Source organism: Hevea brasiliensis, chromosome 8, assembly GCF_030052815.1.
Source record: "Hevea brasiliensis isolate MT/VB/25A 57/8 chromosome 8, ASM3005281v1, whole genome shotgun sequence".
Classification (NCBI taxonomy): Eukaryota; Viridiplantae; Streptophyta; class Magnoliopsida; order Malpighiales; family Euphorbiaceae; genus Hevea; species Hevea brasiliensis.
In genome coordinates, this window is record NC_079500.1 from 96,331,504 (window position 1) to 96,357,132 (window position 25,629).

The 25,629-nt window shown below is 32.3% G+C and overlaps 4 protein-coding genes across 4 annotated transcripts; 1 reads left to right on the plus strand and 3 right to left on the minus strand.

Annotated features, from left to right (window-relative positions):
- Positions 1-1,091: 1,091 nt before the first annotated feature.
- On the minus strand, positions 1,092-2,645 carry LOC110649350 (CASP-like protein 4C1). The gene is made up of 3 exons (XM_021803881.2): positions 2,166-2,645; positions 1,717-1,852; positions 1,092-1,619 (listed from the first exon to the last, which is right to left on the minus strand). Exons 1-3 carry the CDS (start codon positions 2,393-2,395, stop codon positions 1,398-1,400), a joined length of 588 nt encoding a protein of 195 aa, XP_021659573.2. The 5' UTR covers positions 2,396-2,645; the 3' UTR covers positions 1,092-1,397.
- A 2,883-nt stretch (positions 2,646-5,528) lies between these two features.
- LOC110649348 (ubiquitin-conjugating enzyme E2 14) lies at positions 5,529-10,056 on the minus strand. The gene is made up of 6 exons (XM_021803880.2): positions 9,252-10,056; positions 9,023-9,125; positions 8,193-8,290; positions 7,968-8,068; positions 6,633-6,710; positions 5,529-5,866 (listed from the first exon to the last, which is right to left on the minus strand). The coding sequence occupies exons 1-6, from the start codon at positions 9,295-9,297 to the stop codon at positions 5,789-5,791; spliced, it is 504 nt and encodes a 167-aa protein (XP_021659572.2). The 5' UTR covers positions 9,298-10,056; the 3' UTR covers positions 5,529-5,788.
- A 6,945-nt stretch (positions 10,057-17,001) lies between these two features.
- Positions 17,002-20,026, plus strand: LOC110649355 (heat shock cognate 70 kDa protein 2). Its single transcript, XM_021803893.2, has 2 exons — positions 17,002-17,395; positions 18,035-20,026. Exons 1-2 carry the CDS (start codon positions 17,182-17,184, stop codon positions 19,768-19,770), a joined length of 1,950 nt encoding a protein of 649 aa, XP_021659585.1. The 5' UTR covers positions 17,002-17,181; the 3' UTR covers positions 19,771-20,026.
- A 2,533-nt stretch (positions 20,027-22,559) lies between these two features.
- LOC110649347 (uncharacterized) lies at positions 22,560-25,185 on the minus strand. The gene is made up of 2 exons (XM_021803879.2): positions 25,003-25,185; positions 22,560-24,461 (listed from the first exon to the last, which is right to left on the minus strand). The coding sequence occupies exon 2, from the start codon at positions 24,180-24,182 to the stop codon at positions 22,680-22,682; it is 1,503 nt and encodes a 500-aa protein (XP_021659571.2). The 5' UTR covers positions 24,183-24,461; positions 25,003-25,185; the 3' UTR covers positions 22,560-22,679.
- Between the last annotated feature and the right edge of the window lie 444 nt (positions 25,186-25,629).

Sequence of the window (25,629 nt, forward strand, 5' to 3'; positions counted from 1 at the left end):
ATTCGGTTCGGTTCGGTTTTTTCTCTTCAAAACCGAACCAAACCGAAATAACCAAAATTTTTATAAATTAAAATCGAACCGAACCGATTAACTTTTAAAATCGAACTGATTGAACCGAATTGAATTGGTTCGGTTCGGTTTTTCGGTTTGAACCGTATTGTGCTCAGCCCTAACCATAACCACACAGTCTAGAGATAATCACTAAATTATCACGGATCAAAATTCTCCTCTTCACTTGACCCTAATAATTCAGTTCAACCAATTTTTATTAATGAAGTGTCTTCACGAGCTTTGAAACCCAAGCTTTATTTATAAGAGTAGGTCTCTTATGAAAATTCCACTTTTTGAAGGGATTTGGGGAACCTGTCAAATACCTAAATGGATTATTTGGCCTTCAGAAGTTAATATGTTGTTGTTGGTGTGATTATGCTTCTCAATCAATCATACTCTTAGATTCTCAGCCTATTATGAACAATAATAATAATAATAATAATAATAATAATTCAGTAATCCACCATCGTTAGGAATCGCAGTGAGACGGGTATGCTCCCCATTCTCGTCTTGCAGGAGTTTATGATTGGATTGTGGCAGAGACTTTTTCGCTGGGAAAACGGACAAGGTGGGATGGGGCGGCACAAATTTCTCCAGGGAGTTTTTTTTTTTTTTTTTTATTTTTCATTTGTATTTATTATTATATAATATAAACTTATTTATTAAAAAATAAAATATAAATTAAAAATATAATTTTTAATCATAATTTTGATAATATATATATATATATATTTAAATGATAATATTTAAATATATAAATATATAGAAATAAATTATTTTTTAATAAAAAATAATAATATGTATTTTACAAAGTGAGTTACGAGAATTTGAGGTAGAAACAAGGATTTCTCTTTTCCATTTTGCATAATATCAAGGTCAGTACAAAATTAGAGAAAATTGCTTGAATTCAAGAGATGAGTTTGAAAACTTTTTTATCATCCCTATCAATTGAGCAAAAGGTAAGGTGAAATCTGTGAAATAAAAAAATAGGAAAAACATTTCAATCAAGAATTTAAGCATATTCTCTTAACTACCTACTATAACAAAATAATCATAGAAAATTCACTTTCTTCAAAAAGAATAAGAAATTTGTAAACATGAATTGAATCTTTTGAGATCGTAAGAACCTCAAGCTTGGAATGTAGAATAGAGCCCTTAAGAACCTCGAGCTAATTGATTAGCTAGCAAAAACAATACAATACGCAAAGAACAAGAACAAAAAAGCAACACGACACACCGTATCAGTCATCACCCCCGCAATCAGTACACTCCTACGCTTAAAATAATAATAATAATAATAATAATCACCTCTCTGGCAAACACTCGAAATATTCTGTCCAGTTTATTTAAAAATGAAACCGAGAACCGTTGATGATAAAACAGACGACACGAAAACCCGACAGCAAGGACGATAACCCTAAAAACAGAAACCCGGCAAATCCCAAGGCGATAGCGGTGTATGATTGCACGCAGAACGCATTGCTTACCCTACACGTGTCACCGCCGTTCAGCGTCCTTGCCAGCGCCGTCCCCGCCGAGTCCGCCGACAAAAGAAGGTATGCGAACACCTACACGCACAAAAATACGCCGTTAAATCTCTCATGGACTTCAAAATCCCTAGGAGAAATATGTAGGTTTTGATGATGTGTGTAATTTAAGTTTTACCTGGTCATGGCCGAAGTCGAACCAGACTTGGAGGACTTCGGGGAACAAAGTGGCGCCTCTGGAAATTTCCCAGACGGAGGCGGCCATTTCGAAGAGAGAGTAAAGACTGACGATTGCATTTGCAGCGAAAACGTATCTGCAGAATCATTTTTTTTTTAATTAGCTTAGAAAAAAAAACTGAATAGCAGTAGCTTAGTTTGGTTGCTGAGAAAATGAAGGAATTGGAAAGATAATGAGATTTAAAAGAAAAAAAAAGACATCATGGATTATTAAGGTGATCTAAAATGACAATGTCAGTTGCGGGAAGCAAAAGAGTTAGAATTTATGGAAAATTTTAAAATATCGAAACCTGAAGGGTCTGAAAAGAAAGGAAACAACTTTCTGGGCAACCAAACAAGAAGACGATAGGAATTATACAAACGAAAAGGATTAAGTATAGATTTTGATACCTGAAGGCGTCGAAATCGTACCAATGAAGGGAACCGTATCCTCTGGAGTTAGTGAGAGTGAAAACAACGGAGGCGAGAGAAAAGCAAAACGTAGCGAGTCGGAACACGAGAATCAGTGAGTTGAATCTTTTCAGCTTCTGTAGGGATACAGTGGAGTGGAAGTGTGGATCCTCGATCCGCGGGTGGGGCGAAGGAGTATCGCCGTTACGGAGGGACTGTGTAGACCGCATGATCCTTGATGGTGGTGATAGTAATTTTGAAGTAGAAAAGAGGAAAAGGAATGAAAAGAAGTACTCATGAGAGGAGAAGAGTTGAAAGGGTAGAGAGAGAGAGAGTGGAGATTGAGACAGAGGACATAGCAAGAGTTTTATATGGGATTTGTGAGAAAGGAAAGAAAGAAAGAAAGGGAAAAGGTGGAAGGAAATGTGAACGAAGGTGGGAAAAGAAAGAGAATGACAAGAAAATAACAGAAAGTGTATGGTGCTGGGAGGGATCAGTAGAAATTATTAAATGTACTTTATATCCTATTATTTCTCGTAATTATATAATATTTATTTTTTTATTTATTTAATTTAATTATTAAATATAATTAATAATTAAATAATTATCACTGATAATTAATGATTAATAGTTAATAATAATTGATTTATATTAAATATTTAATAAAATTATATTTAATTATTGTGATATCTGAAGATGATTAATAAAAATATATATTATATAATTTATTTTATTATTAAAATAAATATAATATTATAAATTTATTATATTATATTTTTATTATATTATTAAATTAAATATATAATTATTAAATTAATATAATATAATATTTATTATATTATTAAAATAAATATATAATTATTAATTTATTATATTATATTATTTATTTTATTATTAAAATAAAAAAATAATTAAATCATTTTAAAAAATAATTAAATCATTTTAAAAAATAATTAAATTATTTTAAAAATATAAATAAAATAATAAAGTAATTATTATGATTAATAAAGAAAAAATTTATAATTAATTTTAAATTTTTAAATGTAAATAAATATTTTATATCATTAATAAAAATTAATAAAATTAAAAAGATGTTAAAATTATAAATGAAAAAAAATATTAATAATATTAGTTTTTTAATTAAATGAAAAAAATAATATAATCAAAATAAAAAAGATAAAATAAAATTGATACAAACTGCAACCGATGATTATCATATAAATTATTAATCAACTATTAATTTTATTTTTTTTAAGTTTATTAATATTTTAATTCATTTATTTTAATGTCAATCAGTCATCAGCTATATTTAACAGATAAACTAAACACTTTTTTTATATTATAAGAAAAATTTACTTTATAAGAGAAGATTATTGTACTCTATAATTTTTGCAGGAATTAGATGATTAGAGAGTATGTTTGTATTTGTTTACTGAGAAAATAGAAGCATCAGCCAGTCAGCAAGCAGCAGTGGTGGGGTTTAACTATTAAACTATCTTTCCTATTCTGAAATCTCATCATGGTAAGAATGTGACTTGGGTCTGGTCTGGTCTCTTTTATTTTTTTTTTTTTTTTAAACTCATCAATTACTTATTAATTATTTATAAATATATAAATAATTAAATTTTAAATATTTATAAACTTAAATTACCCTATTTTCATATTCTAAGGCTTTTGTATTCTTACGCGAATATACTTTCCTCACAAGGATCACGGGGGCCAATATGATGGCGCCATGAATGGTACTAACAAAACAAAACTCTTTCAAGCTCTCGACTTTCAATCCCACACAATCATTTTTGTCCTCTGAACCTTTGTCTATCATGATTGCAATTGGGTTTTGGTCAGTGGAGAGAGAGAGAGAGAGAGAGAGAGAGAGAGGTTAAGGATGGAGATAGAGAGGCAGAATGGGGATGGAGATGAGAGAAGAGGGGGATGGAGAAATAGAGGGGAGAGAGAAAAAATTTAAAATTATATATTTTTTAATTTTTATTTATTAATATTTTTTATTTAAATTTTTATTAATTTTAACATTATAATCATAATTTTAAATAATTGATTAAAAATTTTAAAAAACCATTATAAATTCCATATTTTATGTTTATCAAATGCCTCAAATTATAATGAAAAATTAAAAAAATTAATAAGTAATTCTAAATTTTGAAACCAATAAACACTACCTTTAAAAAAATGGTTAAAATAACATTATAAAAATATTAAAATATAATAATTATAGAGTTTTTCATTAATTTTCTTTTTAAAAAATAACTTTGGTATTAAAAGTGACGCGCTATGGCATGCGAGTGGGGTTAGAAGATCTGGTTGCAGCTGGAAGGTTTGTGTTGTGGTGTTGTCTGGTTTGTTAGTAACTATGGAAGTGTGAAATTAGATTATAGATCATGTTTATTTTGATGAATGATATGTAGTAAAGATTGACTGGTGAATTGGGCTTTAGATGGCGGTAGTCATCAGTCAATAAAATACGCAATTATTCTCCAGGCTCCTGCTAGCAGGGTAGAACAGGACTTCAATTGATGGATCAAGATTATTGCAAACTTTTCAATTCTTTCCTCATCTGAAAACAAAATCCAAATTCAATAGGTGTTGACAATCTACCATTATCTCAACCAATTCCCAACACCTATTCAATTTCATAACCCTCATAATAAAAACATGGGTACAATTTAACCCAAAAATCTTTCTTCATTTTGAGAGTCATCAACATCAACATAATGCTTCTCATAATCCTGCCATGTTTCCACCAGACACGGCAGTGATTGCTGTGGCAGCAGCAATCTGCTTCTGCATAACTTTAACTTTTACTTTCCAAGTGTGCCACTTTTAATTTTTATCTATTCATTATCCATGTGTAATGTGTTTCATAAACTGATAGAATATATGCTTGATGCCATACATTTACAAGATTAAACACAGTAGCCATTTTGAGAGATCAACACAAATCTATTATTGAAAATACGCGGAAAGTAAATAAATGAATAGAAGATGATTATTGTCACCATTGTTGCCAATGATGACTCAATTCTTTAATGAGTGCATCTAATATAAACTCGACCTTATATGAGAGCAAATTTTATTACTGTTAGATTAAATATTTATATTGAGATTTGTACAGAATTAAAAAAAAATGTGTATAACAAGTGCTTAAATTTATGTGCAAATATTAGATCCAATGGTTGTTAGGCTCATTCTAATATGAGGCCGAACTTCTAATAGCCACACCCTTCTTTGATTCATCCTGATCCTAGTATGATATTCTAGTTGAAGATTGATGAAAATTTTTGTTCTTGGTGAACAACAAAGGCAACAAAGTACACGATACATATGAGCATCCTGTAGTCTAAGTAAGCAAAATTGAAGAATACTATTATTGTAACTCATTTCAATCAAATTAAACCTCTAACATTTGAAGAAGCCAATTCAGGTTCATTCAAGTTCATACTAAACACTTATTGCTCAAAGACGAGCAAAAAGTTTTAAGGTTATAATGGATTGGTAACAGAAAGTAAATGGAATGTTACATGATTCAGTATATGGTCTGATAGCCACCACATCCTTTCTTGATTGAAAACGTTCAGCAGCAAGCAATGCAGCAGTTCCTCGGATCACAACAGTTCTTGCGATTTTCTCACGCATCGACTCACTCTCTTCCTGAACTCTTCCCTACTATCTCTCCATTGTTTCTACAGACATACAATCCAGAAGTGTTAAAAATGTGGCATTGGAATAAACAAGAAAAAGATATAAGTGGAAAAATTGATCATTGTACATGCAATCACTAAGAAACGGATTAATGTGGACAATTAGTGCCATTGGAAGCACGGATACGTGCAACATGCAATGTCATGTATAATACAATTGCAATTATATCTACTCTTTAAAATAACTTGACCATATTCTAGGAATTCTCACGAAAATACCAGAGTTTGGGATCATAAGAATTTTTTAAATGCTATGACTCCTAAAGTTTCGGCCTTAAATTTTAAACATCTCAAAATATGTTGTTTTTCACTAAGGCAAGAATTGGCGATGTGGTGGATGTTTATAGGTTGTGCCGTTGTGGTACTGATGTTTCACCCTATTGGTGGTGAACCATTGATGATGATGGCTAGATGGTATTAGTGAAGTTTCTGGTAGGGATGAAGCAGTAGTGGTTCATTGGTCAGAGTGATGGTTAGATCAATGGTAACAACATTGGAGGCTCAGAAGGAGCAATGACAGCAATGGTAGCTATTAGAATTAAAATTTCAGTCTAATGTTAATGAGATGATCTACAACCCATCTTGAGGATTAATCATAAATCCCATATTTTCTTGTATCAATAATCCAGTAGAATCATAAACACCATATTTTCTTGTATATTCACCCCATGAAGTCCTAGCAAAGGAACATGCCTCAAAAGCAATTGTGGAAAGGCACCTTAACCAAAATAAATAATATCTTACTTACCGCAGCATCGATATTGGCAGGAGACTCATCATTAGGACTAGAAAGCATTGATATAATGCTCAAAACAATGCTTTCAACCTGCAAATGAGAATCACATAAAATTAATTGTATTTAATAACAGGACAGTGAATAGCAATAGGTAATGAGGTCAATTGGGCAAACAAGCATTACAAAAATATTTAGAGAAAACATGTATGCTGATTTAATAAAAATAGAAAATTAGCATACTAAGAAATACTTGACAGTTAATTACTTATCAGGATCAGGTCAGGGTCATACATCAACAAAATAACATGGAACACGCGATATTAATCTAACCCATTGTATGAAAAATTTCAACCCTTCTTGAATTTCCTCCCATGCAGACAGCACGCAATGTATTCCTTCGCCAGTTACTCCTTTTATATATATATATATATATATATATATATATATATATCACTACTTCATAAAATTACAACTTGTTGGGACCTTCCTTTGTAGTGAGTTTTCTAGTTTAGTGGTGAAATCACGTAATAGCACAGGAAGATACACACAATCAACATGTCTGGCACAACAGAAAAATATGACTCTCCACCCATGCTGCTTGACAAAGTACTTTTCCGATTTTCTGACTTTCATTAGCTTCTCCCTTTGGTCGAAGACATAAAGATGATCAAGTCAAAAAATTCACCTTCATTTTGTCATTTACGAGATCAAAGTCACCACCATTTTTCATTTCCTTAATAAATTGGCTGCTTCAGTTTTCCATGCATGAGATGGGTACACAATATTTAGTAACCCCAACCCATGTGATCTCTTGTAAACTAGAGTTATGCCGGGGCTCAGGAAAATGCACCTCAATCTGGGCTACAGTTAAACCCCTAAGAGTTGATATGCAATTCAGTCCTGCAGTGATTTCAAGTTTTCTGTCCTTACAATTGCCCATCAACAAGATGCACTGCCAATCAGAATGGCCATCAGATGATCATGCCAGAAAGTTGATTAAAAACATGCATTAAGGCAAAGAGTTACCATATGCATATCTCTTCTGGCACTCATCCTCATGAATGAAAGAAGAAGTAATTCAGAATTGCAAGATGGCTTTTCCAAATAATTGCAGCCTTCCAATGGTTAGATGTTAGAAACGAGTGGAAAACAAAAACAAATTTCATGAATTCCATGATGCTATAACTGTGCAGCTTTTAGCATTCTCAACAAATACAAACAAAGAGAACAAACAATTATAAGCAAAGAAAATATTCCACCCTATAGTTAATAAGCAAAATCAGATTTACACAACTGTAGATGTCAATGATAAACGCAACAAGAGAAAAACATAATAGCATCACATACAGTGTGGACTGGACTCCAACGCTCAGTTGCAAGCTCATAGCCATTTGGGTCATCACCAGGTGGATGAAGAATTGATATGCAAACCTTTCCATCAGGGTAAACTGTTATGGGGTGGCAACATTTTAGCAGTTTGCCCATCTCAAATATGCATACTTGTAGGCATGCACACATATAAATTGTTAGCATGCAACTAAAATAGGAAAGTTAAGGGCCAGATTTACTCACCATTTGGATGCCACACCTCTGTAGTGAACCTCACAGTTGGAGGACTGATGGGATAGTTCTGTGGAAAGCTCATGATGGCACTGAAGAAGCCCCCTTCGCTGTAAAAAGAGGATTGATTGTCAGCCAAAAACATATTTCACCCTTCATAAGCCAAAACAAATACAATAGATTTGCTTGTTATAAAAGCTTTGCATATGGTTACCCATAAATCAAAATAATAATTACATTTCCGGAAGGTCAGATGTATTTTATATATTTGTATAACAGTCATGCACCATTATATCATCCTTGTGACTAGATTTTCCCAAAACATGTGAAAGCAACAAAACTCAAAATCAAATAAATATATAGATTGTTTCGTTAGATGATCAAATAATCCACGCGTGTAATATTATGGTCTTGGCTCACCAAAAGGTCTTCATTCAGCACCTCTAGGTAGCTTCTCAAGCAGGGAGTCAATATCATAATCACAGTCAATAATCACTAGAGTTCAAACTTCAAAGATATGAAACTTTGATCATTTTAACAAGAAAATTGTAACATTTAACAATGATAACGCCAAAGCCAGCCTGATTTCAATCTAATCGCCCCCAAAACAAAAACCCATAAACCCTGATAACAAAATCAATAAGCTACATTAGAATTCCTTCATATAACAAATAACAAGAATATCCAACACACATGTGCATAAAAGAGGCTAGACCACTGCATCAAAATCAGAAAATCCAACACTCTTAAACAGAATCAAAGGCAAAAGGAAAAATTCATAGGAAATTGAAAAAACCCAAACTTTAAATTCACATAACATGTATAAAATAATTGATTCTCACTATAAGGTATCAGGGGGTCCCATAATTGAAACACTCCATTCAAATACATTATTCTCATCGACCAAACCCGCGGAGAATCCATCAACTGGTTTCTTACAGAGATCTGCATAACAATAGTTAAAAATTAAAACTTTTTACAAAGAAAGAAAAACCCAATTCGAAAAAGAAAGAGAAAAAAAGCGAATTTTGGTTGGTTTGGTTTGGTTTGGTTTGGGGGTAGGAGGTTGACCTTTGAGCTGCTTCTGGAGGAGGAGACTGGCTTGAGATGCGGCCATTGATTAGCCAATGATTACAGAGAGAGAAGAAGCGCAAAAAGAGGGAGGGAAAGATTAATGTAGGAGAAGGCCTTCAGCTCAGCGATTTGGAAATGGGTTTATTTTGGTTTCAGAGAGGAGCAAATTCTCCAACGAGGAGCCACGAAAAGGGTCGCGAGGAAAAGTGTCGAAGAAATGGATATCCATAGAAAAATAAAAAGAGCTCGCAAAATTTGTAAGCAAAATTCACTTCAAGATAAATATAATTAACTGGAATCTTCGAATCCAACAAAACAAAGGTAAATATTGAACAAAACCCACAAGCAAACAAGATTATTAGTTGAATTCTGATTCTTTATAATCAGAGCTACCCCATTGAAATTATCACACACGAGCATAATTCGATAAAAACCATTATTCTAAATTAATGGAAGAGGAAATCAATCCTTGCCAAACGTGTCGAGCAAGTGGCAGTCCAGCAAAGCATGCAATGCGTTCTCTTCATGGCCCTTGCATGGCTCGCAATAACTGTACACCTTAATTTGACATCACACTCGTTGACAATTTGTTAGCAGCCAATCGCGAACAGTAATCCAGAGACCGGCTCAGATCCTTTGGAGGCCTTGACTGCCAATGCCAAATTAATTTCCACATTGTATGTGCATCATTCAAAACTCACCCATACGACAAAATCACATGGCAGATTTAATGGAGAAGTAGCCTGATTTTGAAGTCCCCCAAAAAATACCATCTCGTCGTAGTAGCAGATCAAGGTGGTAGAGTTGCTGTAATGGCCACCACCAGGTTTTAACTCACCTTCCATCATTAACTGGTCAGAATGTCCCGTCAAATATGTGTACAAAATTACAATAAAATATTAGAAGTGCGATGAATTTATTCTAATTAATCCAGAGGCAAATTTATATATGTATTAGATATTTAATGATGATCTTCAGTGAATTCATAGGGTTTCCATTCATAGAAGTAATTGTAAAGGGTGTTTTAGCGGATTGAAATTCCATCTTATCCATTGTGAAATTAGAATATAACACTATGTTTGGGAAGGGGGGAAGGAAAATAAAAGAGAGAAAATAAGGAATGAAAATAAAAATTATTTTTCTTTCCCTTGTTTGGATTGGGAGAGGAAAATATTAGAGAGAAAGTTGTTTTATGAATAGTAAAATTACAACTTTACCCTTAAATTAAAAAAAATTATTAAGTATAAGGATATTTTTATATTTTTTAATATTTTTCTCTTACTTTCTCCTCATTTTGGAGAGAAATGAGAAAAAGACAAAATAATTTTATTTTTCCTTCAATATTTTCCCTCCCCCTTTATTTTTTACTCAATCAAAACAAAAAAATGAAAAATAAATTTATTTTCCCCTCTCACTTTTCTTTCCCCTCTCACTTTCCTCCCTTCCCAAACATACCCTAAGAGTAAAACATTATATTACTTCAAAATGGGAAGATTTGATATTACTTGTTGTATACACCATTTTAATTCACTTTATTCCTAGCTAGCTTAATTTTGAAGGCTCAAGTCACATGGGAGACACCTAAATAAAAGATGGGAAAGAGGACATCTACGCACTTTTCTTCTTCTTCTTCTTTTTTTTTTTTAATTAATTCTGATCATATATGGAATTCAAAATCTCATCCTACTGAAAATAACTCTAATATCATTAAATTAATATTATTAAATTAAGAGATATTTGGTTTAATTATTTATTTTTAATTTAAAAATATATTTTTTTAATTTATGAGTTAAATAAAAAATAAATAATTAATTATTCAATAAAATTATTTAAAAATAAATTTTAAATAATTTAAGTGTTTAATTAAAAAGTATTTAAAATGAAAATAATATTGATATTTTTAAAAATTATTAAGATGATATAATTTTTTTATTTGATTAAAAAATAATTTTAAAATAAATACATAAATTATAAGTAAAGTTTTTCTTATTTTTAACTTTTAATTTATTTTAAATATATTTTTTTTAATTTATAAATTAAATTAAATATAAATTTATTTATAACTTTCTATTTATAAATATATTTAACTAATTTATAAATTAAATCAAATATTCTATGACTTTCCCGTATTTCATTATCCAGGAATTGTGAGTAACCGATTCTAACATTTTCTTTCTTTTATTTCAAAAATAACTATTGGGTATAAAGGCCAACTTCGCGTCAATTTTGGGCTCCTATAATCGGCAATAGATTATAGCTTGTGACCAATTTGTTAATTACTTGCCCAAACTTTCAACCGTCTTCCTCCCCCCAACCAAACACTCTCTCCCCCCACCCCCTAAAAAAGTACTTTGGGAGGGTGTTTAGTTTAATTATTTATTTTTAATTTTTATTTTAAAATGTTTTTTTTAATCTATAAGTTAATTTAAAAATATATAATTAATTATTTAGTAAAATTATTTAAAATTAACTTTTAAATAATTTAAATACTTGATTAAAAGGTATTTAAAAGTAACTTAATTTATTAAAATAATATATATATATCATTAAGTGTTGTGATTTATTAAAATTAGGATAGTATTAATATTTTAAAAGATTATTAAGATAATATAGTATTTTACTTGATCAAAATATAATTTTAAAATAAATAAATAAATTATACTTTATTTGTGACTTCTTACTTATTTTAAGTAATTTTTTTTAATTTATAAGTTAAACTAAACATTAATTTACTTATAATTTTTTATTTATAAGTAGGTTTGGCCGATTTATAAGCCAAAACAAACACTCTTTATGCGTTAAAAATATAAATTAGACCAAAAAATGAGTTGGATTGGGCGAAAGTTTATAATGGGACAACAACTATTGCAAAATGCCCAAAATTTGGGCTGATCATGATCTTGTTCTGGGCTAGAATTGAAATCAAAATCGATGGATTGAGTGTTCGGAGGATTGGAATCGGGTTTAGGAGTTCATTGATTCTTATTAAATCCAATTATAAATCTATTTTTTTTTTATTCAAAAGAAAAAGAATTTTCAATTTTAATAGAAAACCAAATTGATTGGATTCAAATTTAGCTTCAATTAATCTACAGTTAATTGATTTTAATATGATTTGAAATTCAAACAAACCTTAGCCAACGGAAACGATGATGAAGAATAAAAAAAGAAAATAAATAAATTAATATTATGTTTGACTACTAAAATTTGAAATAAGATATATAGATTTAATTTTAATTTAAATTATTGATAAATTATGAATTTCAAACATTATTATTTTATTCATTAAGAACTTCTTAAAATCAAAATAAAACATTTTAGCCTAATATATATTCATGACTCTAATAATTCAATAAAATATATAATTTTATTAAATTCAAACCTCATGTCTCAATTTCTTTGAGGTAAGATTTCAACAATACAAAAGGTTTAGCATCCAAACCTTGGTCCAAAAATTGGATATTGTTGGCAAGAAGATGAGCTTGTATAAAATGACTTCACTTTTTCTCAAATATGAGCTATAAATTCAATACTTTAAACTAAAAACAATAGTGAAGATTTTAGTCAACTTTCCTCTTGTCAATGAGCAAAGGGGAAATGTAGCACCCAAAAATAGCAGCAGCCCAATTATAGCAGTGAACAGAAATTATTGCCAAAACTAGAAGAACATAACTAGCATCCAAGATGACACTACCAGTAACCAAGAAAGTATGAGGACACCCAGAGCAGCAATTTAACCAATTTTTAACAGGTAGAGAAGAATCAACAGTAACAGAAAATAAAATCAAGAGGAAACCCAAAAATCACTAGCAACCAGCAATACCTCCTTCTTGAGAATATAAACTCTTAATTGGCTTGTTGAAGCACTATAACCATGCAACGAAACTAGAGTCCCTTGATACTTCTTGCTTTACTAGTGAAAAAAATATATATATATAATTATCTAGAAAAAAAATATATACTTAACCATTTAGATTTAAAGTTTCTATATAAGATATTGGATAAAATCTTATTGGGATTAAAAATATGATGCTAGAAAATTCCTATCTTGAAGGAAATTTGATAAAATTGAGATTTAGAATTCCAGATAAGATAGACATGCTTATGATTGGATTGACTAAATTGTATATTAATGAAAATTTTAAGTCAACTTTCCTATTCTCTTCATGAACATAAAAGATGCAAAAATCCAAAGCTAAGAGTAACCAAAACCACAGGCATAATAGGAATCCAAAGCAGAAAAACTACATTTAATTGACAACCCTATAAAGAAAATGTTATAATTACCCAATGAACCTACAAAAAATCCAGACACAAACACAAAATCTTTATCAATTATATCATTATAAGTTGTCTCATTAGGAGGCCAATAAGGCAAATGCATGCAGCACCATTATTACCTTGATAAGGTATTCTCTTTGATAAGTGGTGCCCCATCCTAATATTTCTTTTTTTTGTGCTCATAATCGAATAATAAAGAACATGCCGCCTTGTCGGCAGAAAAAACTGTCCCATAAGACTCTTTACTAAGGGAAAGTAAAGAACAAGTTGGTGGATAGATGATGAATGGTGGATAGATGAATAGGAATTCCCTTGTTCTGATCATTTTATTTTATTTTGTGTTGGAGGTTTAATGGGTCTAAATAATTATGACTCAATCTTGCTTAGATTTGATTCTTTATTTATTTATAAATAAATAAAATAAAATAATTAATATATGAGAAATACTAATAAAAATAATTCAACTCTCTTCTTTAATCTTTACTATATAATTTCACCAATATTCAACGAATTGGAAAATTTCAAGAGAAAATCTTTTGCTCCATAAAATGAATTGTAAATTTTAAATTCTAAATTCTAAATCTTTCACTATAAATTTTTTTTTTTTAAATCTCTAGTTTGTGTTTAGTTATTTTATTAATAGGTAATTATCATACATTGTCACTCAATTTTATGAGTATTTTTATAAAAATTAAAAAATTTTAATTTCTTTCATAAAACTTACTGAATTTTAATTTGATTTTATAAAAATTATTGTAATCTGAAATTAAGGGTTTTCATATTAACCTGCTTACCTTTCAATCATTTTATAAATAAAATTATCTAACCAGTGGTTGCTAGTGAAGAAAAAATAGAGAAAGGGGAGGAGTATGGCGAGAGGATAACCGGATGTATTTTTATGCATTTTATTTTTTAAAAAAAATTAATAAAATAAGATAATTTTATTTATAAAATAATTAATTTGTCAATATGTTAATTTAGAAATATTTGATTTTTAATCATAACTTTTATGGAATTAAATTAAAGTTTAGTAAATTTTATAAAAATAAATAAAATTTAATAATTTTTATAAAAATATTTATAAAATTAAATGACCACTATAATATTTACTCTCTATTGAGAAAAGTTTTGGAATGGAATTGATGGATTTATTATAAGATTACCACATGATAATTAACCAAACAAAAGTCAGCCCATAATGACAAGATATCGACACTTTCCATGTGGCTTAGGATTCCCAGACAGTCATTGTAATGATGTTTCAAGCATTCAAATTAAGCAATGATTAATTTTCAAATGAATCTGTTATAAATGTTCTCTGTAATTCGCTCACTCTCCACAACCTAACTAGCTACCTCACTCATGCCTGAAATGAAGAGAAAGCAGCAGATTATAGCATACTTCCTCTTTGCACTCTTCATAGCTTCTCACTGTCATTGCTCTTCTGCGATAATGGTTCATGCTGCATATTCAGGCAAGCCAACTTTGTGCATATTATATATATAAATATTTCTGCAAATTTTATTTTCCCATATCGTGATCAGCTGGTATCATTCCAAGACCCTAATCCCATTTACTCACAATTCTCTCAATCTGTCGAAATAGATAGAAATAGGCTTGTGCCCTCCGCTACCACAACGTGCTTTATAAAATATTTCATTTGGGTCACGCCACTAATTTTTCAAATCAGAGTATAATTCTGATTCATAAAAATATATTTAAAATTCAAGCCAAAAGGGAACTCACCATTTTCATGCTTCCTGCAGTTGATTACAGGCATAGAAGTACACAACAAAAAACAAGCTCCTCTACCAGATATATGTTAGCTTCTAGGGTGAGTGATATAACATTATTTAGTACTAGTTGTTTTGTATTTTATATATGGTGAAATTGCTCATATTGTAATTTATTTTCTTTTCTTTATGCATGCTTGGGATTGAAGAAATCTGGAGCACAGGTCAAAGAAACAATTCAGAAGGTTCCTTCAGGACCCAACCCCATTGGAAATCGGCACCCACGTACATCTATCCATGTTTGAGAATGCATGAAGAGACTCTTCTCATACTCTAGGAGTAGAATAGGTGTTGGTGATCAAACACTTAGTTATCTTCTATATATGTCTACTTCTATTTCATTTCCAGCAACAAGAAGCAGGCAATTAAATGCAAGTTTTTGTTTGAGTTCCTTTTCTTGTGTTGTTCTGCTAGGAATTTTAATATGAGGGATGAAATCCTTGTGGCAAGCTAGAAAAGATTGTAACATGTTAGAGATATAAAATTATTATTGGGTATCACCTATAAAATTAAACTATGTTTTGTCATAGTATCAAAAAGTTCAGAGTTTGAATTTTGACTCCCATCATTTATCAATTAAATGCTCTCAGACAAGACAAGGTGAGTTTGAGCTAATTTACACTTTAGCCTTGTTTGGTAATATTAGTTGTTTTAATAATTGCTAGCTCTTTTAATAGCTATTAATTATTTTACTAAATATTAACTGTTTATGTAGTGATTTTAAATTAAAAGTGTTCGGTAAAAATAACTGTTGGATTAAAAGTTAGGAATGGTAACTTTTCATAAATCGTTGCCTCAATTTTAAAATACTAATATAAATATTATACAATTGAATAATATAAATAGGAAATATAATATTTTATTTAGGATAAAAATATTAAATCCTATCTTAATGCTTTGTTTGGATTGAAGGAAATGGAGAGGAGAGAAAAGAAAAGAAATTTAATTTTTCTTTATTCTCCTGTTTGAACATCAAGTAAAAGAAAGAAATGAAGAAAATAAGAAGAAATGCAGAGAAATAGAGAATTTCTCCTCTTCTTTGTAATTAACTCACATTATTTTGGAAAGAAATTTATAATAATATTCTAAAATGTCTTTTTACAACATAATAGATATAAGAAAGAAAATAATATAATAGTTATTTTCTTTTTTTTTTTTAAGAAAGAAATTGTATTTCCCTTTGATTTTAATAATTTATTCAAACAATAGAAAATAAATTAAATTTTTTCTCTTTTTTATTTTTTTATTTAATTTTTTTTTTAATTCTCTTACATAATTAAAAATCGAAACATAGAATAAAAGTTATTGTGGAATAGAGACTTTATGTGCTAGGCGTACCTGCATACAGATGTATTAAATATAAAATTATTTTTATAACTCTTACTTTATATATATATATATATATATATATATAAATAAAAAATGGCTATAAATTAAGATGGGCCTAGCATAAAATATGAGGCCCAAAATGGAGCAAAACTATTCAATCGCGGGCGGTCGACAAGCAAGGAACCGACACGTGAAGTTCGTTTCGTATCCGTATCCCAAAACGCGGCGGAACATATTTTGCTTACAGCAGTCAAATACCGGCATAAGAATATTCACGAACCAACCAGAACATCAATTATCATGTACAACTAACACTGAATTACCACCCGTTATACTCTCAATCTAGCGGCTGAGATTTCACTCGAACCTTCCCGAAGCTCTCACCAAATCACCTATAAATTACACCACCTCCATTTCTTTACCTGCTTTGATACGCTTTTTTTCTGCTTTAAACAAGAAGATAAAGAAATTAGAATTGCTTGTTATTGCTGTTTTTGATTTGATCATAAGAGACGACTTCTACGATGGCCGGAAAAGGAGAGGGTCCAGCGATCGGGATAGATCTCGGGACGACGTACTCATGCGTCGGCGTTTGGCAACACGACAGAGTGGAGATCATAGCCAATGATCAGGGGAACAGGACGACGCCATCTTATGTTGCTTTTACTGATACTGAGCGTTTGATCGGTGATGCTGCTAAGAACCAGGTCGCCATGAACCCTATCAACACCGTCTTTGGTGAGTACTTTGTAGTTAAATTTTTTTTTCCATAATTATTTGTCACTTTATACGAATTTTCTGTTTTTGTGATGGTTGCTGTGTGAAGTATGTTGAAAGATATACTAAATTTCGAATTCTCAAGTTAATATTGTTATTGCGGAAGAAAATTTATAATTCAGCAGCAGCATATTAGACAAATGATCTGTTTAGAAGCCTGAAACTTGCTCGTGGTCGTGTTTGCCAGAGTAAGGGCCAAAGCATGTACTTGAAATTTGAATAATAGGAATCAAAAGAGTGCTCAATTGTTCTTTGAATTTTCATGCTAATTAACAGCAATGATTTAGCTAGTAATTTACAATTACAAATTAATTGGTAAGTTCTTTGTGAAATGTTACAAGTAAATATCATTATTAGAACAGAATCTAATGGATGACTGAAAATTTCTCCTGGGGTAAAACAATAGTATACATAGATTGATAGCGAATTCTGTAATTGTTGAATAAGATAGTTTCAAATTGTCCTTTTTCAAACCAAGATTTGTGGATGTTTTGAATATTTTCCTATTTGAACTAATTTGTAATTTGAGATGTGCTCAAGTTATGTGTTGAAGATGTACGTTGTTGGGTCACTTACAGTCATCTTTTCTATGATTTATAGATGCAAAGCGTTTGATTGGTAGGCGATTCAGTGATGCCTCTGTACAGAGTGACATGAAACTTTGGCCATTCAAGGTTGTTGCGGGCCCTGGTGACAAGCCCATGATTGTGGTTACATACAAGGGTGAGGAGAAACAATTTGCTGCGGAGGAGATTTCTTCTATGGTGCTCGTTAAGATGCGTGAGATTGCCGAAGCCTATCTTGGAATAACAATAAAAAACGCAGTTGTTACCGTCCCTGCTTATTTCAATGACTCTCAGCGCCAGGCAACTAAGGATGCTGGAGTGATTGCTGGCCTCAATGTTATGCGAATTATCAATGAGCCCACTGCTGCAGCTATTGCTTATGGGCTTGACAAGAAGGCGGGAAGTGCTGGTGAGAAAAATGTGTTGATCTTTGATTTAGGTGGTGGTACTTTTGATGTCTCGCTGCTTACCATTGAAGAGGGTATCTTTGAAGTTAAGGCCACGGCTGGCGACACTCACCTTGGAGGTGAAGACTTCGATAACAGAATGGTGAACCACTTTGTTCAAGAATTTAGGAGAAAGCATAAGAAGGATATCTCTGGAAACCCTAGAGCCCTCAGGAGGTTGAGGACAGCTTGTGAAAGGGCGAAGAGAACTCTCTCATCTACTGCTCAGACAACCATTGAGATTGATTCATTGTATGAGGGTATTGATTTCTACACAACTATCACCCGTGCCAGATTTGAGGAGCTTAATATGGATCTTTTCAGGAAGTGTATGGAGCCTGTTGAGAAGTGTTTGAGGGATGCTAAGATAGACAAGAGCAGCGTACATGATGTTGTCCTTGTTGGTGGTTCTACTAGAATTCCTAAAGTGCAGCAATTGTTGCAGGACTTATTCAATGGGAAGGAGCTTTGCAAAAGCATAAACCCTGATGAGGCTGTTGCTTATGGGGCTGCTGTGCAGGCTGCAATCTTAAGTGGTGAGGGTAATGAGAAGGTGCAAGATCTGCTGCTCTTGGACGTTACCCCTCTGTCTCTTGGACTGGAAACTGCTGGAGGTGTTATGACTGTTCTGATACCAAGGAACACCACCATTCCCACCAAGAAAGAGCAGGTGTTCTCGACCTACTCTGATAACCAGCCTGGGGTTTTGATCCAGGTCTTCGAGGGTGAGAGAACAAGAACAAGGGACAACAATTTGCTCGGAAAATTTGAGTTATCTGGCATTCCTCCAGCTCCCAGGGGTGTTCCTCAGATCACCGTTTGCTTTGATATTGATGCTAACGGTATCTTAAATGTTACTGCTGAGGATAAGACTACTGGCCAGAAGAACAAGATTACAATTACTAATGATAAGGGCAGGTTGTCTAAGGACGAGATTGAGAAGTTGGTACAGGAGGCTGAGAAGTACAAGGCCGAGGATGAGGAACATAAAAAGAAAGTTGAGGCCAAGAACGCTTTGGAGAACTATGCCTACAACATGAGGAACACTGTGAGAGATGAAAAAATCAGTTCCAAACTGGCCCCAGATGACAAAAAGAAGATCGAGGATGTTATTGAACAGGCTATCCAGTGGTTGGATGCTAACCAACTTGCTGAGGCAGACGAATTTGAGGACAAGATGAAGGAACTAGAGAGCATCTGCAACCCTATTATCGCCAAGATGTACCAGGGTGGTGCTGGTCCTGACATGGGTGGCGGCATGGATGAGGATGTCCCATCAGCTGGTGGCAGTGGTGCTGGCCCTAAAATTGAAGAAGTTGATTAAGCTGCAGTTTGAGCAAGAAGTCGCGTTGGATTTTCTGTTTGTAGTTTTGATGGGTGTTTGTTTTTTCCCTTTTCTGTGTGTGGTTTGGATGGGGCTTTCGGAGTGGAAGACGGTTCTATTTTGCCCATCCCTCTAGATATGAAGTTCCTCTCTCAGTTTTATGCTAGTGTGCAGTATTTTCTTTTTCTTACTGGCACTCTTTACATGAAGTGATGTGTTAATTGAATCATCTAATAGTTGAGATTCTTCTTTGAGTGCTCACCAATTTTGAAGTTCGCAAATAAATACAGCAGAAATTGGAATTTTTTTGAAAAAAAAAAAAAGAAAATTACTGTTTTAATTTTTATGGTTTAATCAATATTATAACAATTTTTATATTTAAAAAATTAAACGATTTAATTTTTTTATTTACTCTTTTGCACATTATTGTTGAAATTTACTATTTTGATTGTTATTATGATTTTATTTTTATAATTTAAAAATTATTAAAATTAATTACTTTTAAATAAATTATTTTTTTTATTTTATAAAATGATTTAAGAAAAAAATTATAAGAAAATTAAAGTTAATAAAAAAACAAATTATAATAACTTCAGCAAATATTAAATATAACATAAAATTATTTAATTTTTAAAATATAAAAATTAAATTATAATATTAATTAAAATTTTAAAATCAAATTGCAAAATTAAATGGAGGGTATAAGTAAAAATATTGAATAAAAAATGTTTAATATAAATGAAAAATAAAATCATTTAATTTTAAAAATATAAATTTAAAACTTAGGACTAAATAAAAAAATTATCCTTGTTTCTGGCGTAGAGGAGAGGCAGGCTCCCTTGTCCTTTGCTTTTTGATCTGCAGGCTCCCTTGTCTCACTCAACAACTGGTTTAGTATAGTATTTTCGTATCAAATATGATATCCAACTAAATCAAGAATAGTTGCACGGGGGAAAAGCTGGATCATGGCGACTCCCGTGTCCCACCACCAGGCATTCTTTAAAGATATCAAAATGGAAAAAGCAAAAAGAAGAGGTCACCAAGTCAATCTACCTTTGTAGTACATGTGCCCACTTTCTACAATTATTTTTTTTTTCTGAGGACTTATGGATGTTTGATTTAGTGCCAAACTGAAAAGCAAAAGACCATTTGATTATGATGAACTTCCATATCCCACCAACTATCAGAACTGCCGATTCACCATCATATAGAAAAATAAAATAAACCTATTCTTATTCACGATGATTATTTTTATTATCTTTATTAGTCAAATTTTATGCATTTAGAATAAATTTTGTTGTAATATCTTCTTATTATAAACAATAGTTCGACATACAGGTCAAAAATTCTTGTTGATTGGATATCAATTGCAATTCAATGAAGTGGAAATTAGGAATTTTTTTTAGTGTTCATTTGTGGCCTACCCAACCATGCATTTACAAGTATCTCGTCACATCAATGATTGGCATGAGTTGAGAGTCCATGTGAAATTAACATGGTTGGACTACTAGTCGCCCCATAACTAGATTGGCTCCCTTTTTCTTTCCTTGGTCGGCTGTATTATTGACGGGGGTAATCGTCAAACGTGTAGTCCATTAGCCTCATAGAAGAAAGTGGCGTGCGTGCCTTGCTGGGCTGCTCAACAACTGCAAACCCTTTTGTATATCCTATCAACAACTTTTAGCTAAAACCAGTATACCCTTGAAATTCACTTGGATAATCTTATTTCCTATTTATCTGCAGGGTCCCATTGTCTCACTCAACAAGTACTGACATGGGATTTTCATATCAAATATGATATTCAACTAAATCCAGAATAGTTGATGCGAGGGAGAAAGGGGGGATCATGGTGACTGTCCTTGTCCCACCAGGCATTCTTTAAAGATATTAAGGAAAAAAAAGGGTCATCAAGTCAATCTACCTTTATAGTCCATCTACCCACCTTCAACAATCAGTGGTTTTTAGGGACATATGGCTGTTTGATTGAGTGCCAAAGTGAAAAGCAAAAGAAGATTAGATAAGCAAAATACCATTTGATAATGATGGCCTTCCGAATTCCACCAACTACTGTAAATACTGATTTATCCTAATATCTGCAATTTTGACACACAGATCAACAACCGGTAAGTGATACAAAGATGATTTGCTCAGGAATACCATATCATCGACGTGTTGAAGTAAGAGTTTCACCAAGATACTTAAAACTTGCCATCAGCAAGGATATTAGATTAGTTTCTGATGCTTGTTGCTTATACAATACATACTACATAATCAGCAAAAAGTCTCAATCCAATTCTGCATATCATAACCATATGAGGTCATTTCTGTTGTGAGATGTGAAAACTGTCAATCACCAAGTCATCATGCTTGCTCTATATATAACAAGACCGCAAATGCCACTTCAAGGAGAGAAATCACTCCTAATCATACATGATTTAACCAAAAATAAGGGTAGGTGATCAATAAAACATGCAGCTTTACTTGTACAACAATTATATCTACATTGTCTAAAATACTAGTTGATACCACTAGCAAATGGCATCTTCATCAAAGGCAAAATTTAATTTAACAAGTCAATACCCCATCATTTACATAACTCCACATAACTGAATGATTAAACATGCCTTCAGATATCCAGTGCACATTCAAGTCAATGCAAATTTATATTCCTTTTTCTCTAGAAAAAAAAAAATTATTGTTTTCCCTTGGCAAGAATAATTCACCTAAAGAAGACTAAAGATGATTTACAAACACATAACCTACGGATAAATGTATGGACAAAAACAATGTAATCCAAAAAAAAAATGCAAATATCATCATTTCATAGATTTCCTTTATGGAATGAGGTTAGTAAACAATGAAACACTAACCACTCTAACCGTCCTTACATCTTCAAATAAATTACCCTTTCAGGTCGACAAATGCCCATTCCCTCCGAGGAGGGGGCGAAGGCATACACGGACTTCATGTTCTTCTGGTCCTACACGATATTTGGGGACAATAATTTCAAGCATTGTGCCTGTCTCATCGCGGTATGCTTCCAGTTCAGCATCTTCAGGAATGCGGTTTGGAAGGGGAATTTCCCTAATAAATTCCCCTGGAGGGCAGTGCTCTGGTGTTGGATCCGTTAGCTTAAATGTCCTATCATGTCTCTTAATAAATGGCATGCATGCTGTACTTACACAAGATATCTTCACAATTCCTTGTAAATTAGTGTTCCTCCAAGTGACTTTCACCCTTTGAAGATCTGCAAAGGGCAGGCTGATGATGATTAAGAATGCTTCATCATCTTCATATATTGTTTTTGCTGCTGTAACAGGCCCATATACATTCTTCATTACCCCGCTGAATTCATTTGTCCATGCTGGCTCAACTGGATGGATATTCATGTCAACTCTGTCACCATGTGAATTGTTACCCAAACATTCATCATGATTTCCACGTGGCAAATAATCTTTTTTCCGCTTGTGGCAGACAGGTGAAAGGTCCATGCTATCACCATTGCTATGGTCTGATGACTGAGTAGACAGATTTAAACCAGTACCATTAAGCAATTTTCTTGGGTGAGAATTTCCATTACTCTTTAATGGATGAAGGGGGCGCTCAAGCTCAAAGTCTGTGTTTGGAAGGTTCCTCCACGAAACAAAATCACTTGCTTCAGGAGGAATTGTGAAATTTATGTCTCGGCCTGTAAGATCCACCCACCTCTTCCTCTCTTCTTCGTCAAGATTCATGAGATTGGGTGACCTCACAATTTCTATACCATGAATACATTGAGGATTAGAGAGACCCCTGTAATGCTTCCTCTGCATCCTGTGAGACCGAACAAAACCCTTATCAACAATGAATGGAAATGGGCGCTCCCCTTGACGAGAGTGCCCATTCATGTAACTCCTCAACTGCATCTTACCCAAGGCATTTTCAGGCCTTTCCTTGAAAACCCACATATACATGTTCTCCATGTCATGCTGAACCAAGAAAGCATCAAGCTGCAAATCTGATTTCTCATACCCAGACACACCATTATTGTCCCTAATTACCTTGCTCTTTGATTTCTCATGCAGAACAGGCTTGAAATAGAAACTGAAGAAAAACCAGGCACCCCAAATGCTATCAAGCCGTTTTGTGCATTTCTTTGCTGCTTTTGGGACATTAACGAATGTCTCAACCTCATAAGTTTGAGGTGCAAGACCAACATCTAAGATGTCACATGGTTCATTCCATGCCAGGGAAGGAGGTGGGCTTGGCTCAGATGACAATGGGAGATTGATATCAGGGGGCCGTGAAAGAATGACTGATCGATTCATCTCTCTATCCAATTCATCATGTGTTAGAGAACCTGAATCCATGGACAAAAGTGTAGATGGATGATAGTTCTCCATTGACAAGGATGTGAGGAGTGCTTCCCCCATATTTTTTTTCTGTTCCTCCTCTATTATTCTTCTTGCTTCTGGTTTGTGACTTGAAGCCCCACCACAGTCACTAGAAGCTCATCAACAGCATCATGAATCAAATAGAAACCCACAAAAATCAGAAAAGCCCCCAATCAATCAACAAAACCAAACAAGCAACTCATAAGCCTCTTCATTTTTAAAGGCTCAAAACTTCACCCCACAATAATCGACAAATACTCATTAGTGAATCCAGAGAGCAGCAAATGATGGCATCAATATCATTGGTATGTCACTGACCTGCCAAAAAAAATTAACGGAAACAGAGAGAGATCAACTAAACAAATCAAAACAACGGGCTTGTATTACACTTTACAGATTAATAATTATTCGTTACAAAACAAACCTATCCAGAGTCAAAAAAATAAAGAAAGCAACATTCCAATCTCTTCTGTTTAGAAATTTGGATTTCCCAAAAAGATAAAATTTTTACTCTGGGAAAAAGCCAAGTAATTGAATTAAAGCAAAACTCAAGTGAAATCTTCAGGCATCACAAGACTCCCAAATGATAATATGAAATGAAAGCTGCCGATTTTACAGATCCCCATAAGATTAAACCCCCAGAATTGAAATTTTCCAAATTGATTTTTCCCACACTTTCTTAGTTACCCAACAGAGTATATACCGGAAAGAAACAATGAGTTGGACAATCCCAAGAATCTGATAATAGTAGAAAAAGTACAGATTGAAAGTAATCAAATCAGAGCCAAAAATGGAACCCTAAAACCTAAAAAAGTAAAAAATATCAAAATGAATAAAATCAAAGAGATTCGACGCTTACCTAAAAGGAGAGGCTTCAAATCCACCCAAAACAGAGGCTTGCACATTCATTCGATCCTCCATTTTGAGAGATAGGAAGGCAGAGACAGAAACAAAGTAACGGAGGTTGTTAAAAAAGACGGAGTTAAATAGGAGAGAGCCTCCGAAGCAGTTAACGGAGATTGCTGCAGAAGAACGACGTTAACTAACGGTGAAGGAGATAGGGTCAAACTTGTTGTCTCATGAAGCTAATCGGCGTAGTGTTTTTATCTTATAATAATTTATAAAAAAAAAAAAAAGTAAAAAAAATTATAAAAGGAAATTCCCAACTGCAACTGCTCCGAGACTCTCTCCCTCTCTGCTGGCCCCCAAAGACATTATTATAAATATAATATCATAGAAATTTTATTTTATTTTATAATGATTATATATATATATATTTTTTTTTTCTTTTAATTTTGTCATTAATATGATTTATAATATAAGATTTCATGGGAATTTATTAAACTATGTAAATCAAATGAAATTACTCTAACTGGAAATATATATAAAGATAAATATTATAAATTCGATTTTATGTAAAAGTAATATTATTAATTATTAAATTAAATATTCACATTGATATTTGTATAATTATTATTTTAATTAT

Coding starts and splice junctions, on each gene's coding strand:
- LOC110649355 (XM_021803893.2), top strand. CDS start 17,182: ATGGCCGGAAAAGGAGAGGGTCCAGCGATCGGGATAGATCTCGGGACG. Junction 17,396..18,034: donor CCCTATCAACACCGTCTTTG/GTGAGTACTTTG, acceptor TATGATTTATAG/ATGCAAAGCGTTTGATTGGT.
- LOC110649350 (XM_021803881.2), bottom strand. CDS start 2,395: ATGCGGTCTACACAGTCCCTCCGTAACGGCGATACTCCTTCGCCCCAC. Junction 1,853..2,165: donor TACGATTTCGACGCCTTCAG/GTATCAAAATCT, acceptor ATGATTCTGCAG/ATACGTTTTCGCTGCAAATG. Junction 1,620..1,716: donor TCGACTTCGGCCATGACCAG/GTAAAACTTAAA, acceptor TTGTGCGTGTAG/GTGTTCGCATACCTTCTTTT.
- LOC110649347 (XM_021803879.2), bottom strand. CDS start 24,182: ATGGGGGAAGCACTCCTCACATCCTTGTCAATGGAGAACTATCATCCA.
- LOC110649348 (XM_021803880.2), bottom strand. CDS start 9,297: ATGGCCGCATCTCAAGCCAGTCTCCTCCTCCAGAAGCAGCTCAAAG. Junction 9,126..9,251: donor CCTCCAGAAGCAGCTCAAAG/GTCAACCTCCTA, acceptor ATTGTTATGCAG/ATCTCTGTAAGAAACCAGTT. Junction 6,711..7,967: donor GTTGGAGTCCAGTCCACACT/GTATGTGATGCT, acceptor TCTCATTTGCAG/GTTGAAAGCATTGTTTTGAG.